This window comes from Ascidiella aspersa, chromosome 8 (assembly GCF_963924565.1).
Source record: "Ascidiella aspersa chromosome 8, kaAscAspe10.2, whole genome shotgun sequence".
In the NCBI taxonomy this organism is placed as follows: domain Eukaryota; kingdom Metazoa; phylum Chordata; class Ascidiacea; order Phlebobranchia; family Ascidiidae; genus Ascidiella; species Ascidiella aspersa.
This window is the reverse complement of record NC_139454.1, coordinates 5,747,916-5,767,434: the sequence shown is the minus strand read 5'-3', so window position 1 is coordinate 5,767,434 and position 19,519 is coordinate 5,747,916. Positions and strand designations below refer to the sequence as shown.

At 35.8% G+C, this 19,519-nt stretch overlaps 2 protein-coding genes across 2 annotated transcripts; both read right to left on the bottom strand.

Moving 5' to 3' along the window:
• Positions 1 to 1,118: 1,118 nt before the first annotated feature.
• Positions 1,119 to 6,929, bottom strand: LOC146135500 (NXPE family member 4-like). The gene is made up of 5 exons (XM_083395764.1): positions 6,408 to 6,929; positions 4,903 to 5,169; positions 4,290 to 4,434; positions 3,241 to 3,466; positions 1,119 to 2,822 (listed from the first exon to the last, which is right to left on the bottom strand). The coding sequence occupies exons 1-5, from the start codon at positions 6,860 to 6,862 to the stop codon at positions 2,218 to 2,220; spliced, it is 1,698 nt and encodes a 565-aa protein (XP_083251890.1). The 5' UTR covers positions 6,863 to 6,929; the 3' UTR covers positions 1,119 to 2,217.
• Positions 6,930 to 9,443: 2,514 nt separating this feature from the next.
• LOC146135499 (AN1-type zinc finger protein 2A-like) lies at positions 9,444 to 18,904 on the bottom strand. The gene is made up of 8 exons (XM_083395543.1): positions 18,771 to 18,904; positions 17,442 to 17,484; positions 16,842 to 17,025; positions 13,502 to 13,662; positions 12,728 to 12,856; positions 11,454 to 11,505; positions 10,834 to 10,883; positions 9,444 to 9,789 (listed from the first exon to the last, which is right to left on the bottom strand). Exons 1-8 carry the CDS (start codon positions 18,823 to 18,825, stop codon positions 9,651 to 9,653), a joined length of 813 nt encoding a protein of 270 aa, XP_083251669.1. The 5' UTR covers positions 18,826 to 18,904; the 3' UTR covers positions 9,444 to 9,650.
• Positions 18,905 to 19,519: the final 615 nt, after the last annotated feature.

Here is a 19,519-nt window from a genome sequence, read left to right as displayed (position 1 = left end):
AAAACATTGTAGCAGCAAATATGTTCTCCCTTTAAGCAGCCTGCACGTAATTGTATTCCCTCGATACTGGGCAACTGTTCAGTCAGCAGCACGCACTTGATCAGCATAGTAAAGACTGTGACGACTGACTGTACGCTTCTAAGTTCGAAAAAACAGTCCCTACTACAAACAAGATGCTTGTTCTGTGCACGCCGCAGCCTAAACTGTACTTAATAAGCAACGGCAATCTAAGCCTAGCTGCCGGTATATATCGTAGCTCACACAGTGCGTTTGGCCATGCTGAAGAACATAATGCGATACGAAGTCGCACGGCGCTCACAATGGGAGCGCGAAGCGTCAGGAAAATCTATTCAGTACGTGCCCTTTTTTCTCGCCCTTCCAAACCGACTTGTCCACCAACAAAAGGCGGATTGCGCCGTGTTGAAATAACAGGCGAGGTCGTCGCTTTATGATACCGAGGCGCATCAGCAGCGCAACCTGCCGGTTGAAAATATCGGCAATAAAACCTGTCGTAACTAAAGTACCGTTTACATTACAGCTGTACTGAGCTGAGCTGGGCGTAAAATTATTTTCACTACAGTTGCACGGAGGTGTGTTAGGCGTAAAAATCGCTCCAAAACGTAACGTTTTTCTATTGCTGCACTGGGCTTGAGTTAAGCAAAGCGTGAAACGCTCGCCACAATAGAATTGAAATGCAAATCACGCTTCTCTCAGCGCAGTGCAGCTGTAGTTTAAACGGGCCTTAACGGCTGTTTTTGAAGGTGCCTCTACGAAAATGCTATCTGCGCAAAGCTATTATTGTCACAAGTTTGATTAGAACACAGTGAAGTTGATGACTTGTCGCAAACAAACCTGAAAGTCAAGTATCTCTGTTGTAAAGTCGAGTTTAATATTGACAATAGTTAAAATTTAAAACAAGACGTAAACCTATCAGAAGCAAAACCAAGCTGCCAAAAGACAGGTTTTAACAAACCTAATAGGCTACCTTACCTCAAACTCAAGTCCTAACTTAAATACGGACTTTTAGAATTCCACTGTTAACCATACTTACCCAATCGATCCATTTACTTAAACGTGGTGAAGTTGGTGGAAGTTATATTTTGGAGAGGAAACGGTGTAAGGCGATGATCATATGAAATGTGGAAAAAAATAACTTTGGAAAGCGCGATTAACTTTTTCGTTTAAAGTGTGTCAAGTTTGAAACGAGGCGAACTGAAGCAGGAAAACTAAGGAATTTTCCACACAACAATACGGAAAACTTTACATCATCAAATATGATATTATGTAACTGAAGAACATATTTGGCAAACGAAAGCTGAAGCGTCTAATCTAAAACCCTATTTATCACATCATAAAATCACTTAATGAACTCCAAGATTTGGCTTGTGGCAATTAATTAATTTGGGTGTTTAACGTGTTGATAAACACGTAACAAGTTCTAAAAGTGTAATTTAGAAATGCTTGTTATTATTTTGTTTTTTTCTTTTTAAATGTTTAAAAAACACGGAAACGTCTTTAATGTCAAAACATGGCACAACGAAAAAAATCGTAGCCTATTTTGTTTAAGTTGCAAAAACTGTTTAGTTGCTAGTTGGTGTGTAAGACGCGAGCCCTTTAAACATGAAATATTTTGTCAAAACGGTTTAATGCATACAAGAAAGAAATTTTAGATTCGTATGACTTGTGGTAAAAAAAGGACAAAAATTATTTTTCTACAATGTCTTACTTGTAAAATCGTTGGCCTCCACAAAAATACCATCTAGACTTTAGAGCTTTTTGCGATATGGCCAGCAACGGATTGAGGGGACAGGGGACATGACCATATGCACATATGTCCCTTCCCCAAAAAATAAATTTATGCTTATTTTTACCATGTAAATGCAAAAATACTTCGCGCTAAACTATATATGGTTTCAGTAGGCCCATGTCTAGCCCGTTTAGTTGAAATAAGATTAGCCCCAAATACTCTGTTCGTCTAATCTCACCCTCGAAAATGTCGAATTAGACAACTCTTTTCCTTTTCTTTTTTCTAAGGATAAAAAACTCTTGCTCTTATTGTAACTAAAAAGGTGCGCATATATTCAAACCCATGTTAAAATATGCGGATATTTTTTGCACATTTTTGCACACATTATGCAAAGCAACGCCTCGTTCTCCTTTGCCCCTCTGGACCAGTTCCTGACACGAACACAATCCTTAGGAAAACTAAAAAACGCGTCAGCATACGAAAGACAAAAACACGGTTAGAAAATCGTCGATCGTCCGCTGGTTGGCGTGTACTCCGCGCTGAGGCTTGCAAGTCGTCATTTCCCAGGTGTCAATCACACGTACGAACTTCAGTTCAGCAAAGACATGTCTCAGGATAAGGTCAGCTCGCATATAAGGCCATTCGTCCAACTTAGGCTTGGCAGTGCTAAAGCGAATGGCTCCGCGAAGTAAAATAACAGCGTCGGGCGCACGACGGTTTAACTCGACCACAGCATCTCGCACAGCAAAAGCGCGCTGGAGGAAAAGCACTGGATCGTAGTAGATAAAGTGAGCGCCTAGGTTGAACACAACGATCGGGTCCCGGGTTCGAATGCCGCCGATGGTGTCCACAAGTGAAGGGTGGCTCTCGACCGGCCCCGGGTTAAACAAAGGCGGAGCATGAGCAAAATAGTAGAGGCTTGTGTTGCTTAAGCCGCTTTCGTCAACACCCCGACGTGGCATCGACCAGCAGCTGGCAGCAAGTGGCGAATGGACGTCCTTGAGTCCAAGTGCTGAGTTGAGGCTGATAAACCACTGCCGCATGGTGGAGTCGCCGAGCAGGTAGACTGTTTTGCCTGGATAAAAGCGGACGATGTTTTCTTTGCTTTGCAAAAAAAATTGGGGAAAAAATCAAAAAGCTGATGGTATTGCTGTTTTGGTTTTCAGAAAAAATTAAAAAGTGTAAAAATAAATAAAAAATTAGCGGATGCTATTTTTTGGTTTTTCAGAAAAATATTGAATAGCTTGTCACATCTTCAGTTAAGATGCTGAGGGCATTAACTGAAAATCACAATTACTGAAGATGATACAAGCTCGTAACGAAACGTCCTAATCAAGATGATGTCGATCTACTCGACCATTTTGGCTTCGCAATTTATTATTAATGCGGTTTATGTTTCGAGTACCACAACTGGATGACCTAAAGCTGCAGAATATCCAAGTAGGCCTTTCGACTGTGGCTATACACTGAGAGGTTAAATCGCCTGTTCCAACCTTTTAAACACTTATTAGCGTCGGTGAGCTTTCTAACAGTTCCGCTGTGCGCGAGTGAAACCCATTTCTGGTTGCTGTAGTACCCGGTCGACACCATTGACTTGCTTTCTGTTGCGATGCCCGATTTGGTCCAGGACTTGCCTAGCGCTGGATGCCCGTATGGAGTAGCAGCTATTGATGTGATTGTGAGTTTTCCGGAGTTTTGGATCTCGACCGGGCGGTCAAACTGCAAGTAGAAAAGTCTAATAAATACCGACCGCGGCTATTTCGTTACCCGACAGCGTTTTTCATATCCCAATGAGCGAAAAACAAGACAGGCATGAAAATGACAAAATGTATAGATGTACCAAGTAGATATTGATCTGGATTTGGGAGCTGTGTCTAAAATGAACAACCGAAGGGACTATAATAAAAAATGTGTTTGTTTAATCTTTTGGGTAAACTAAAAACTTTTTTTGCATTCGGTTTAAAGCAGGTCCGGATGCAAGCAAAAAAATTGTATTACTCAAGTGTTTTATATGTTCTGAACGATAATTTAGGCTTAAAAACATTTGAAATGCTATTAGCTCAACATCTCAATAACTTGTTTTAGCGAACAGCATTTTTATGCCAACGAATCTGACTTTAATAAGAAAAGTCAAACTCACGACTAATGATTGGATTTTTTTATTAAAATTTTTTGGATCTGGGCTGATAACCTATTCTAAGTGGTTGTATCGATACACGGAGGACACGAGAGTGTTTTTGGTGCCCACCAGATACTTTATTGGAATATACCAGTGGCTCCAGTGTTGTAATGACTTAAGTCGATGACTGGACTTAAGTGCACTTAAGTCATTGTTTTTTAATGATTTGATTGACTTATGTCATTTGGGCAAAATGACGTGACGTGACTTTACTTAAGTCTTTTAAACAAATGACTTGGATTGAAATGAAGTGTTATTATTGAGTATTTGTTTCATAAAATTGAACATGATATAATAAACGAAAAAACATACCGTTAGAAACATGAAGAATAGGGAAAATGGAACAAAACGTGTTTAGCGCACCTCTCGTATTTTCGGTAAGATCTTTTTTCGAACCACATAAAGATATTCTGTCGGGCAACTTGTATTGTCGTGTTTGGAACAAACCCAAGTGACCCCTCGGAGTTTGTCGGAGTAATCGCAAACCGGCGAGTTAGAAGAACGATTTCTACAAAAGCAACGTTTTAGCTTGAAAAAACAACAATGTTTCTGAGAAAGTAACCTCTCGATATTAGCAGGAATAAATCCTAAGTATTTTCGTTACATAAATACGCACTTCTATATAGCCGTCATCGACTTATCGCATTCTAAATAGTATACACCATTCTAAAGTCGTTCGTACACATTCCTAGAAGTATTAAATTGGGTTGCGTTGGGCAAAGTCTTTTGAAATTAGTTAAAACGTTCAATCGACTGAGCTACACGAATTTATGCAGATTTATTCAAGATAAATTAGGTTAAAATAGAAGTCCGCAATATATTTATATACTAAACATTTAAAATGTAAAGTTAAAAAAATAATTAAAAACAAACTCTCGAAGTCTGCACTTGGAGCAACTCTTGCATCTAAACAAGTAACCGACACTGCAGCCTCAAGGCAAAGTTAATCCAATCAAGTCTAAACGCATATAATCACCTCAGTCCGACGTCGCACTCAATCACTTGCGTTTTATCTGCATTGAGCGGTTGAAGTCCGGATACTCTGTAGGGATGGAGGTAGGTGGACGAGATCTGGACCAACTGGATAAGCGACTCACTGGAGTGGACCAGCTCGACTATAAGTACGCTTGTTCCGGGCCAGGGCACGAACGTTTGCAGCAAGTAGCGTCCGTTGGATTGATACGTCACAATACACGGTGCCACGTCATCGCTAATGCGACCGTCGCTGCTTAGCCTCACAAGCCTATTGGGATGACATGAAACAGAAGCCGCGATTTGCTACAAAAAACTTTGGAGCATATTGGTTGGAGGATGTAGTAAGACGTAGGCCTATTATATTAAAAGCGATACAGAAGTAGGTGGTCCTTTCTTCTCTACAGGCTTTATCTTTGATATTCCTATTGCTACAAATACTTTATAACACATTTTTACAATGATGGCGGCACATTACGATTGAAACTTGGCAAAAACCGTTAGGCTGAATAATGGTCATTGCATGTAAAACCCCAACATGATCTAAAGACCGGCCAATGCATTCAATCAGTGAGCAACTGCTGTGCATTAGCGCATTAAATCAGGTGTTCCTTATTTTAAGGTAAATATATTTAGACATACCTATATTTAGGCATTCGTTGGCCTGTATCATACGAACTACGACTCTGTGGCCTACCTGGGCTAATGCTTTAAACGATTTAGGCCAATGGTTCTCAACCTTTTATGCTTCGTGGCCCCCTTTGATACGCTCTCAACCCTCATGGCCCCCTGCTTATTAAATAATACCAATAGCATTATATTTACGTGGTTTTATGAATCTTGAGTAGGCACAAAAAACTGGAGCCATCATTATGGTTATCATGTGGCAGCTTCATGGCAGTCGTAAAAGTGAAAGGCTGTATTTTATAACGCCTGACGTTTTCACGCCGATCAAACATGTCTACTTTTTCGCGCTAAGCAACACATAGGGTCATAGGTCTAATACTCCAAGAACATAAAGCATGACAGAAACGCCAGGTTGTTGCCTAAAGCGAAATTTATCGGTAAGTAATTAGCTGCCTGAAAAAACGCTAGCGCCGCATATATACAGTACATGGCTGCATTTAAAGCAGCACAGTAATTCTTCCGCCTCAACGATAGGCGGCGTTAATCCAAACATTCCGCGATAAAACGAATAAATTATATCCGTTACAATTACCCGATATGAACGCAGAGTTTTGTAATACCATAACCTAGCTGGAGACTTGGAGAGTTATGAAACGGTTGTGAAACTCTGGTTTAGGCATTGGAATGAGTTACAAGAAAAATCATAAACTATTAATATAGGAACACAATGTAAGTCGAACTCCCGCCTACATAACGGAACACATCACCTATTAAGAAAATAGTGCCAAAACTATCGTTGAAACAGTTACAATCCTTGATTAAGAAAAAGTCACCAACTTTCAAGTGTCCCAAAAAGGCAAAGTCCAATTTCCATAAACTTACCTAGCACGAAAATGGTCACCGCCGTAAGATTTGTTTTTTCCTTTGTAGTTTTTCGCTTGTATAAATCCAGTAACTGTTTCGCCAACCTTGTAAATCGTCCTTTCCAGTTGAATGGTTGTGCTATGGGGTTCAGTTGTCTCCAACAGGCCAACTGGCCAGATAACTTCATTTCGTTCTATTGAGCTGAGAAGATCAGCCAAATCAGGAAAAAGACATCTCCAGAAGGTTGTACCGAACCTCGTACTGAGTATTGGCAATGGAAAAGGCGGCCGTTCGAAAGACTGACAGTCAACTGGAGAAAACGTTTCGTTGGCCCAAACTCTTGGCTTGTTTTCTACTAACTTATTAAAGCTAGTTATCTCGGCTAAATTGTTTTTGCTCGTCAGCAAATAAGCCATTGTCACCATGATGGTAAGAACTGCCAACAAGCTATATCGTTTCTGAGGTAACTTCATATTCGCCAAGTCTTGGCGTTTTGTAATTGTGAACCGATGTGTAGAAATTTACTTTTAAACCAGTAGATTCCAGTCATTCTCTGGCTGTACTGTAACAGTTGCCTGCTCTGCAACAACTCGACTGCTAGAAAGATAATCTGGTCAAACCGGCGCGCGACAAGAAAACCCTGCAGGCGAAAACTTTCGACCGTTGTCAGAAGTTGAAATACAAAATAGAGCAGGCCTGCGCAATTCGAAATAATCATGTTATTCTCGAGCGAACTCGTGCGCAAATATGCACCTAAAATCCCATTCAGTCGCGCGAATTTAAATTGACAAAAGTTTTAATTCAAAAGGCGGAGCAAGACACATAAAGAGGTTGGCATATTGCATGAAATAATGGTCTTTATAATATTATTTAATTGTAATTGCACGGGCAAAAACATAGTAAAAACAAAAAAAGTAGAAGTAAAATTATATGGCACAAAAAATACTTGGAACCCACCAAACTATATATTTTTAATACTTTTAACTACTGAATGTAACTTTCTTCTTCCTAAATTTGATAAGGTAACGATCGCAACCGTGAAGCTTGTTGTTTCTTCAGTTTCGCAATGTTTAAAAACTAATTTGTTTTGAGAGCAACTCCGGCGGCCAAAAATTAGTCTTTGGGTCACTGGCTAAAATTGTTAGCCGCGATTTAAGGACTCTATAGGTCTGGATTTTGCCGGTATTGACGGACTGCAATAGAGCCTGAAAATTACACGCTATACAAAAAAGGTAAGAAACCCTGGTTTAAAATGTTGCGGATAAGATTACAATATATATTGACCCCTGCAACAGAATTTAAACAATAAAACAAAACAAAATCGGGCAAATATGTACGCGTGTTAATATACGCGTCAGGGGAATTGTGATCGACAAGCCGAAACCTGCTGCCAATGGTTTTGGATTTCATAAAGATAGGCCCTTTCAATTTGTTTTTGCTCGTATACATTGACAACCTTTTAATCAAAACGTTGCTTACAGTCTGCGATAACAGTGTGTTGATAAACACGTAACAAGTTGTTTACGCTATAGCAGGGGTGGGCAAACTGCGGCTCGCCATCCTGTTTTTTGCGGCTCTTCTAGTCTAATCGTGAAATTCAAAAACCTACCAAGAGTAACGTTTATGAACGTTTCTCTCTTTTTCTTTCTTTATTTTTTTTCTTTTTTTATTTGGGCCAGCATTTCGTTGATGACGTAACACTAGACATAGAATACGAAGAGTTAGTTAGGAGCAAGTCAACGCAATATCATTGCTAAGGTTTCAGAGATTAGCAAATCAAACAAAGTGATGAATATTGTTCGTGTTATTTTGTTATTACCGTTATTATTATTGTTGTTTAAATTATTACCATTTTGTTATGTTACAATTCTGTTATTAATGCTGAACTTACATTGCCGTTTTTGTATAGAAATAATTTTGACGCTCTCTAGTACTTGTATTTTCTTCAAATGGCTCTTCCATTGTTTACGTTTGCCGACCCCTGCGCTATAGCTTCTCACACGTCTGAGATGCAACGCCATCGTGTTTATTGTGTGTACGGACTATATGCGAAACGCATTGCTACATATTGCACCACGAGATAAACTACACAAGCGACATGTCGAAAATAAATATCGTTTTAATCGGGACGAACAAAAACAAGAGAAAAGCAAGAAAGAGAAAATACAAATTACGATTTAAAACAGTACTTCATGCTAAAACACTCTTGTCGAGTTATTAAATGCAACGACGGAAATAAAACTTGAAAAGCAAGAACATTGAATCAGATTTTAGGCGCAACATTTTTATAACATTAAAGATAGTAAATCGCTTCGGCGCGTATCATAGATTCACAAGAAAACATGTAACAGGTTTACATAAAAATTTCACTTGGGTTTAGTAATAAAACTTTACTTAACGTGCCATAATTTATTCAAAATTGCATCGACTGGCTAGATCTTTGAACAACATATTCTACAAATTAATGTTATTATATTTTTTGGTTTATTATTCGTATGTACCAAGTTTTTTGATATCTTTTAACTAACGGTATAACGTCACTTTTTTTGCAAGACATAAGGTGAACAAGATACTAAGCTACTTTAAACAACATAAAATAAATAAAATCTTTTTTGTAAGGCAAATTTCGTCAGCTAGATGAAAAAATCGAACGAGCTTCCATTAAATTTAGCACAAAAAATTAATTTAAAGGCGGTCAACGACCAGTCACCCAAATAGTGTTTGTTTGAGTAGCAAGTTCACATTTAGAATTGCAAACGAGTTAGCGTATTAGAGGTAAACGACAAAGAAAATTATTTCTATTTTTTCGGAATAAAGCAAGAGAGCATTAAAGGGTTTCCTGAAATTTAGATTTGAAAATAAGATTGGGTATATGAGATAAATAGCGGGAGAAAGTATACAACTCACCGGTATGGATAATTAAAATAGTTTGAATTCAAAATCTAACTTGTAACGGAATGTTGTTCCGTGCGCCAACCACTGTAGTAAGTTTTCTGTCTTTGATGGATATCTTTGTCAGAACACCACATTTACAACTAAGTGTAACTAAAACAAATATTGATAAGAGTAGCCAATATGGCCTATATGTATAACTCCAAATCGGATAACAATGGTGGAATAGAATACAACTATCAAACATTCCTAAGCGCTCCTAGGCATTCACTAAACGTTAGCAAGCCGGGTCTACACAAAAAAGATGTTAACAGGGTAAAAAGAGAAAAGGACCCGCTTTGCTGTTTATTTCCTCAAGAAGGAGAAACTTTACGAGAGTTTGCAGGAAGAGCCGGATTGGGAGGAGGAAGACTGCTCTCGATCCTGTTGTCTTCTTCTTAGTCGATTCTCCTCTTCTTCTTTCTGCAGCTGACGCGCGAGCACGAGGTCCTTGTCCTCCTGACTCATCCTAGAGGAAGATCAGTTGGTCATTTTTAAACTTCGTATTGAAATAGCTCTTCAAGACACTCTAATGCAGTGATGTGAACAAGTTAAAATGACTTAGTCTCAGACAAGTCATTTGTGAAATAATTTCGGTCTAAGTCCAATTCACCAGTTTCCCAAGTCGGGTCTCCGTCAAGTCAAGTTTCAGTCATTCGTGAAATAACTTAAGTCCAATATACGTCTTATCAAAAAAGGTCAAGTCACAATCCAAGTCATCAGCTTTCCAAGTCAAGTCATTACCAAAGCCAGTCATGTCCAAGTGACACTACTAGTATAATATAAAACGATCAACTATTAAAATGGTAAAATCGTCGGATTATATGAGTAACAATTCAACTAAAAAATTACAAAAAAACAACAAGTAGCAATCTAATGGTTTTTACGATCAACAGCAGGTCTTATATTCACACGATTTCGATCTTAGTCTGTCGTGGATATTCACTGCGCATTCGGCTATATTATGTCGTTGGTCTTAATTCTGTGTTATTATAGATAATTCTGCTTCACATATTGTTGCCTTGTCTTATTGTGTATTTCCGTCTATATCAGGGGTTCCTAAACTGGTGTCCATGAACCCCTTGGGGGTACGTGAACTCGTATTAGTGGGTTCGTGAAAGCCTAATTGAAATATTTGTGTATATTTAGGAAGTAGTTCAATTTTCAAAGAAAAAAGTTTAATTAAAAATAAACATTTTTGCTTCATTTCACTTTCACATTTTTTGGACCGTAAACAGCAGATTCCTCAAGTTCATTTCTATTGTGACGTAATTTAATGACGTCATGTCTAAAAATTTATTCTCTAGGTCCATGCATAGCAAAAAAACTTTCGGGGTCCGCGGGAAAAAAAAGTTTAAGAACCCCTGGTCTATATCTATACAGTGAGTGTTATATTTAAACTTATATTTTGCTGACGAACACGAGTTTTTTTATAAAATAATTAAAAAAAAAGGAGGTATGTAACACTCTTGAGTCTCGAAGTATTCAAAAAGCTTACTCGGCCGATGAGGACTGTTCCTGTTGTGACAGCTGCAATGCCCTCGCTAGTGCTTCGTCTTCACTCTGAAAAAAAAAAACAAAAACGATTAAAGTACAAGGAACGGGCACTGCGCTTTGTCAGTGAAAATATTGATATATGTTATACGTTTGCTGTACTGCAGTGATTATTTTACGCCGTAATGACTGTTACGTGGTTATCAACACAGTAAAAACCTAAAATTGGCTAATTGCCATAAGCCTATAATCTCAAAGTTTTATTTTTGCAAATTACACGTAACAGTGACTTTGTATTTATTGTACCTTACAGACACGTCTAATAAAATAACGTTCCGGGTTTTATGACCAAATTTTTATTTTAAAGGAAATACAAAGATTAAAGTCTCCATTGAGGATAAGCATGTGTTGTCTTCGTTTCATATAGAACGTATTAAATAAATAAAAACACCAATTTAGGTAAAACGTTAACATTTGTATCTTGATTATGAAATGAATGACTAAATAAATAAAAACACTAATTCAGGAAAAATGGAAACATTTGTGATTATATTAGGAAATGCAAAAAAAATATAGACAGTGTATAAATTTTTAGGCACAGTTTTGCAACACAAATATTCTCATGGAAAAGCAACTTACAATGTTGTTTTGAAGAAGTTTCGCATTATTCTGCTGACGACCTTGCCTTTCCCTAAAAATTAATAAATGATTTTACATTGTGTTTCTCTTAACATTACGAGGTTTATTTTTATCAGCAATGTACACTAACATCAAGAAAGGTATCTACATATAATGCCTCAAAAAAATAAATTGATTTGTACCCTAAAAATAATATCGACAGCTTTATTCTACTTTGGAAGACGAATAATTACCATTTTACAAATTGTTTCCTCTTACACAAAAAAACCTAGTGATCACATATATCGGACTGAGAGCTTGATAATTATTCTAACAAATCTTGCAAGCAAGACAATTAATATGGTTAATATAAATACCATATTTTACCCAGTAAAACCAATACAACGTCAATATAAAAAAAAATGTGTCCAGGTAATGAGCTATTTGAAATAAGCAAGTAAAGCAATGTATAAATACGGTAAGTATTTGTTTACGATATATCTGCAATAACCACACGTCATCGACTGAACAGTGTATGCGAATGGGAAGTGGCAAAGCATTAGAATAAGGATGTCCCATCGAAATATTTTGCAATTAAGGCTTTGGTATCAAACTAACAGCGTGTAAAAAGTGAATGTGCTGTTGCTGCCAGGCATTGTTTCAATCGTACATTTGTTCTTCCGGGAAAATTTTACTAAAAAAACAATTGTACAATTGAGTGTAAAAAGTGGTAAGCCACTTTTGTTTTCCGAGATTAGGAGAAATTAGAATTCAAAGTGAAGTCTCATCTATGAGCAAATAGAGCACTTAAGAAACCATTAATATTTGTGACTACAATAAATGTTACACAAACGCGTTTTAGTGATTTTATTTGAAGCATTGCGAAATTAAAATTTTACTTCCTAGTGAATAACCTGATTTCAAGTTTCCGAATCCCTAAAATAAATGTTACATAAACGATTTTGCTGATTTATTTGAAGCGTTGCGAAATTTAAATAATACTTTTTAATGAACAACCTGATATTTATCAGGTTTTCCGCAAGCAAAGGATGTGCCAAGCGTGGGGCTTTTAAATAGCGTAAAATCCCTGGCAAGCTAAGTAACGTCAATTACGTCATCATTTAACCAGCGGGAACTCTCTGAAACGCCTACTTTAAGCTATAGACATGAGAAATATCGACCGAATAATACAACCACAACGCCGAATGGGCACTGGCCAGTCATTACGTAAAAGCCGCTTTAGTACAGTAAGCGGTGTGGGCAGAACTCATGAATAGTTAATACCGCCCACCGACCTGTCCAAATCGCGGCCCAGCCAGCCAAGCATTGTTTGTTGTGGAGGGTTTGAGATTTGTTTGGACGCGCGGCTTGAATGCTGCTTGGAACCCGAAGATTTCTGCTCGAACCTCTTCGCTGCAGCGGCACTTCATAAAGTAAATAAAAAATTATATAAAGGCGGCTGATGGAATACCCTAGTCCCGAGTCCAACGTACGCAGTACCAAATTTTGAAACTGATATGGTTATCAACTGGAAGTTGTAAAGGCAGAATAGCCTATGGTAGAATATTTTCCAATTATGTATTGTGAGTGGATAAAAGTTATGACACCGCTATAAGTGGATTGCCGAATATCCACCGTATTAGGTTCATGGGTGTATTATAGGCTGTGTGGTCAGAGCCGGACTCGGGACTGGGGACTCAACAAAATTGTACATTTGGTTGGAGTCGGACTCAGGTATATTTGTTTGGCTGGAGACAGAATTAGGTTACTTTTAAATAACTCCGCAGCCCTGGTTCTAAGATCATCAGTGCGGATGTTCGGTATTTGCGAAAGTATTGTACTTAATTTAACATAACTTCAAAAAAAATATGTGTTTTATCATATAGCATTGCCTCTGTTGGTAAATTGACAAGAGGTAAAACTACCACTGAAAACTAAAGCACTAAAAAGTTGGAAAATACAGTGATTAACATCATTCAGCTATCAAGGTAAAAATATTATTGCCAACAGGCCATGTAAGGTTAACATATTATCTTCTTGTTATAATGGTCTATGCAAATTGCACATACCCAGCACTGGACACAGCACGGCCAGAGCCTTGGAATCCCCTGCAGTCATGATCCTGTGGATGCCGGTGTCGCAAGCAATAGTTAAGTCGGCACTGAGGGCAAATAACCGGCATCAATTCGTGTTGTTTGCATCTGGACATCGAACAGCGGTTCGCAAAGGCCTGAAACAACCACAACAATACATAAACCATGTGTTGTGTGCACTGCAAACCGAATTGGGTCAATTGTAGTTTACTGTAATTGATGTGACTAATTACAGTTTTTAAAGCAATAGTATGTAATTGAGGCATTTTCTTTCTGTTTAATTCTAGTAATTGTAATTTGCTAAATTTATGGCTCAATACATTGATATTGAGAAAATTGAAGATTTAATGCCAAAAATTGTAACGGATGTTTTAATGTAACTGTAATTGTAATGTTATGTTTTAATGTAACTGTTTTTAATGTAATTGTAATCTTATTGAAACATTAAAGGGAGTAACTGTATTTGAACTGAATTGACGTAACTGATCCAACTCTGCTGCAAAGCAAATTGGGTAACGTTTCTCAGTGAAACTTGGATTACGCTTAGGAATGCCCAAAACTTTTGGGTAAAAATAACATGTAACCCATTTGTTTTTTGCTTACATCAGAAGGACAATCTATATTTTTGGGTACATTGTATTGTTACACCAAAAAGTGTTTGGGTTAATTCGGATTAGTCCAAAAAATTAGGATGGGTATGACAAGATTGGGTTAAATAATTACTAATCCAATATCTTTACCACATTCAGGTAGTATTTCATTGGGTAATATTTTTGCAACTTTTTAGTTTCTAAACTTTTTGGGTAAAATACATAGCTGGTGAAAGAAATGTGTGCTTAGATTTTTCAACTTGGTTTAGGTTAAACAAAAATCTTTGTTGCAGTTTAATAAATATTTATAGTGCAAAATCAAAAAAGTTTAAAATCCTTGATTTGTTTTATTAACTCGCACAGCTTTATTTACGCTACAAACCTGGAAGCCGCAATACTGTGTCTTAGGGACCAGGGTTAATTTTTCTGACATGCAGCTAATTGCCTTCATAAAGCTATAATAAAATTATAATAGTAATGGTAATGTTGTTAGGATGCAACCATTTTTTTGTAAAATATAGTTTTAATAATTTTTTTTTTAATATAATTTTTTTAATTATAAATTGGTCAAAATCCTATCTCTGTAATATTGCATTAACCAAGTTAGAGTTAGGCTTACTTTTAAATTAATTATTTTAAAAAATTTGTTACTAAACATACAAAACAATACCTATTTAAGCATTTCGTTCCTTTAATAATAACTTATTTTAAAAAAGTGTTTATTAGTTATTAAAAAATGCTTTCTAGGGTGGTACATCAAAAACACTACTGTTTGAAAAAGTATGGTCAACCCTGCTAGTTTTAATCAATGTGAAGTATTTAAACTGCAACAATCTAAAACAAAAATACCAATCAGAATGAGACTACACCTTAAATATAATACATGCAATTTATTACATAAATTTCTTTCATGGAGTTTTATGTAATTCATGTCAATGGTCTTCAGTAGAAAGAGAGTGGCCCAAATAATAGATAAAAGATTCATTCTTTGTCAATGGTGATCTAACATTCCTATTTATCACACTACAAGTTTCTTGAGTATAGATTGCTAATTTATAAAAAAAAATTGATAAAACAGCAAAAATAGAGTACATTTTAACAGCCAAAATAAACATCCCCTTAAATAACGATGTAACTTTTAATGTTTTTAAATGCAGCCTTCTTTGTTAAGTAATATACAAGTTTTGTTACTACTTAGAAGGAAAAAAAGTAAAAAAAGATGACAATCATTGAGCTTGTGTTGGGCCTGCTACAATTTTTTTAATTCACTTTTTTTTATTTTTTAAACTATTTGTTTAAGCAAAAACTATTTCAAAAGCATTACCTTCAGAAAGCAACCAGATATAAATCTTAGAACCAAAAGGACCAGACAAACAAATAAAATACATTGAGGCAAAACTGTTTTAAACGGGTTTGTAAAAACTCTCAGAGATTGAAATATTTCTTGAATTTTAATTCCAAACAAACATAAAAAGCCAAGTGCTCTTCGAAATGCTGAAGGTTGAACTCTGGTAACTCCTTGAACAACTTGTTGTTGTCTAACGTTTCTGACTAACCTGATGGACTTTCTGATTCTTGGAATTTGTCTATACATTGCAAAAGGACTAAACTTTGAGGATGCTGTGAGCAGTTTATTCCATGTTACTGGTTGGGTTTAAGTGTCATGTTGTAACAAGTAGGGTGAAGGGGTACTTAAAAAAATCAATATGAATACATCTAGCTACAGAAAATTCCAACTGTAACTCACAGGCCTCATGTGGCATTTTGAAAAGTTTTTTGGTCTTCTTGCTGATCATTAGTAATACCGAAGGCGCTTCTTTTTTACTTGGCAAAATTTACAAGTTGGGTCAAAATATGTCAAAACTGTTGCATGTTAAAATTGACTCAAGAGTGCAGAAAAATAGACTTTTACAAAAACAACAAAAGCTGTAGTGGGCCTTTTTAAATTGAATTGTCATTCAGTTTATTATTTTTTTTTAATTTAGTTTTGAATTACATCCAATAAATCTTTAACTGTATTATGTTCATAAGAGCAATATGGTATACAAAATCCAGAAGAAATACCTATGCACACCTGGTTTATCTCATTATGCTCCGTTCAAAGCTCGTTTCTGAGCACCATAGATGGTTTGTCTCTGATCTGGACAAATGCTTTAAACAGTATTTGTTTTGTTCTTTTTGTGATAATATCTTATTTAAGTTGTTTTCTATTTTAATAATATGCAAAGTCTTTAGTATTTTTTTTCTTTTGATTTACCTTGTATTTCAACTTAACTGTTTGCTTAACAATTTTCTAAAATACCCAGTGTCATACTTTTTTTTTGGCATTCTTATATTTTTTTTGGCAAGTTGTTTGTCTTTCTGATATGCCATAAATATATAACACTCGAGCTTTTCAAGAGTTTTGCATAACCCTGAAAAAGTGATTGATTTGTGTTCCACCATAAAAAACTAAATCCCCAAAAAACAAATAAGTGAAGACGCCACGACAGTTTAATGTAGTAATACAACAATATGTTGTTCAAGTCAGTGTATTCCTAATAAGTCAAACTTTCGGAAAAAAAATTAGGTAAAAATTTTAATTTTATAGGTCAAATCTCTCATGTTTTTGGTAAACAAATAATCATCCTAGTAATATAAACCAAACTTAATAGTCAAAAAAAAAACTAAAAAATTACGTTCCTAAAGAAAAATTAAACCTATCATATTGTTTAGAAATGACCAACCTTTCTTTTCTTTTTTGCTGGATCCGACTGGCAGTCGCGGTCAATGTGCTCACCCACTTTGATGTCTGGGGTTTCCCCGCGGGGGACGGGAACAGGTTGACCGCAAAGTGGGCAGACCGGGACCTGGACGTCCTTTTTGTAAGCAGACTTGCAGTTGTGGTCATCGTATCGCATGTGTGAAGAGCTGAAAATATCATTATAAGCAAATACATTTGAAATCTGTTCAATGGAGGGTTTTGTAGACATAGACTTCAACACTTTCAAGTTAATGATTTCTAATCGGTTGATATTTGTAAAATTTCAATGTTTGAAGGAAATCAGAAATAGAACGATCCGGGTAATTTTGGGGTAAGTATATACCAATTTTGGCCTAACTTTACAAATACTGAAAAAACTATTTTTGAAAAGAGTTATGCTGTGTGAGTTATGGTATTACTTAAACACAGTAAAACCTTTCTCATTGAATGGCTAATAGTAATAGTTGCAAGGGTAGGTTTTTATATGAGCATCAAGATTTTCTCAACCAGTTTTCACTATTAAGCCCAGATACAATTTTGAAAATATAATTAAACAAAAATATATATATATAATTAAACTCACCAAAAAACTTGGCTACATGCATCACACTTCACTGGAAGAAAATCTAAAAACAAAATTGTATAAGTTGATTTTGCAATCAAATCTATTTATATTGAACTGAAGAAATCATGTTTTAATGCGGATTGTGAGACACTCCCCGACTTGTGATTTTACATTTTAGTCCAATATCAACCTTGTAACATCAACAGATAATTGTGTTGTTCTTGTCATGATATAACAACTTAATGTGTTTGTCAGAAATTATGATTCAGAACGATTTATCCCAATGTTGCACTGAATATGTGATAATGGAAATCACCTTGACCCTTGCATATAAGGTTTATTCCAATGCACAAAATCTCATACAATTTCTATACACAGTGATTTTGAGGGATATAGAATACATGACGCAGTTTATTCAGGGATGCAGTGTACTTGTACAGTATATTGATCTTTTTTTGGCAACTATGCGGCCTGCGGAGTATTAATGCTTTAGCATGCAAGTTCAAATGATTCATTTTATGTTTTAGTTTTTTTAAGCTTTATTGAAATCTTGTTTCAAAATCAATTGCTGTGTTTTTTGTTTTTTTTTGCAACAATGATTTTGAGTGCACATTTAAGAGGATAATAATACACTAAGCATTTTATTACCACAATGGGGTTTAGATATGAAAAAGTCCTTCACATTGAAAAAGAATTAAAACAATACACCAGGGCGCCGGAAAGTACAGTTTGAGTACTTCGGATTTAACCCATTATCCTGAAGTCAAAAAGGGGTATAACAATGTCCAGAAGAGCAAAATAAAAGTTATGGATCTAATGAAAAAAATAATGTACTTTAGAGCTATTTGTAAAGGGTGTGTTGATGTATATGTTGACTTTGTTGCTAGTACCAGTTCATAGCTTATCATTGGGTTAACCAGCTATTTTATAAAATGCTGGGTTACGGTAATGATTTACAATCTTGGATATGTAAATTTAATTTTAGGTTAAAAATAACAAAAACAAGTTGTCAAAATTGAAATTGCAAGAAATAAATCAATATAATAAATAACACTTAAACCCACCCAAACTAGCACCCCTAACCCAAATTATGTTAGCAATATCAACTCCCAGACAAAAATATGATAGGATTATAGAACATTTTGTCAAAATAACTAATTTTTAGAAAAAATTTAAATTTTTACGTCAAAAAATAATCGCTTTCAGGTGTATACAGTGATTAACATTAAGGTTAGCGATAGAGTTCATCTGGTAGTAGTACTAAATTTAACTTTCCCAGTTTTTTGTCATTTCCTAATTCTGTTAAATTACGTTGTTGTCCGGGCAAATAAAATAAATAAAACATACCCAGTTGGTGACAAGATTGCTCTGCACAATGTTTCCCAATCTCTGGAAACTCCATATTTCGTGAGTAGTATGTCGTACAACTTGTAGTTTTTGTAGTTCCGTTTTATTTCAGTCAAAAAGATTTTCCTCCAAAAATCAGCAACAAAAGATGCGAACCTTTATATTACGTCACCGAACATTCCCGAAATATGCTGAGTCAAAACCGAATGATTCATCGAAATTTGAGTGGTGATGAAATTATTGTAGCGCCACCACGCGGAAAAATATAATATTTTTAAAAAGTGTTGATTTAATTCCTCACAATAAAACTGCTTTTAATTACATTTATAAAATAAAAATAAATACTTATAGACACATATGCCAGTACATGCAGTTTTAAGGCCCACTATAATCTGCATGAGTATTGCTAAATATTATTATAAGTAGTGACCAATATGTAGGTTGTCGTGCGTTACAGCTTATAGCAATTACGTGGTTAGTTGTTACACATAGATATATCAACCTATATTGATCTAGAAATGCTGCAAGATCGGTAAAACGGCACAAATAATAAATAAACAGAATATTAAAGCGGAATTGTGACCCTGCATGAGTCGCGTAACAAGTTTAAGGGGTTTTAAATAGGTTTAGGCCTACCTTTCATTTCCAAATTTCCGAACTTCTACTTATTCGGATTTTTGATAGAAAGCGTAAATACTAATGCAAAACATCATTCCCTACTGAGATACAATTAGCTTCAACAAATGCTT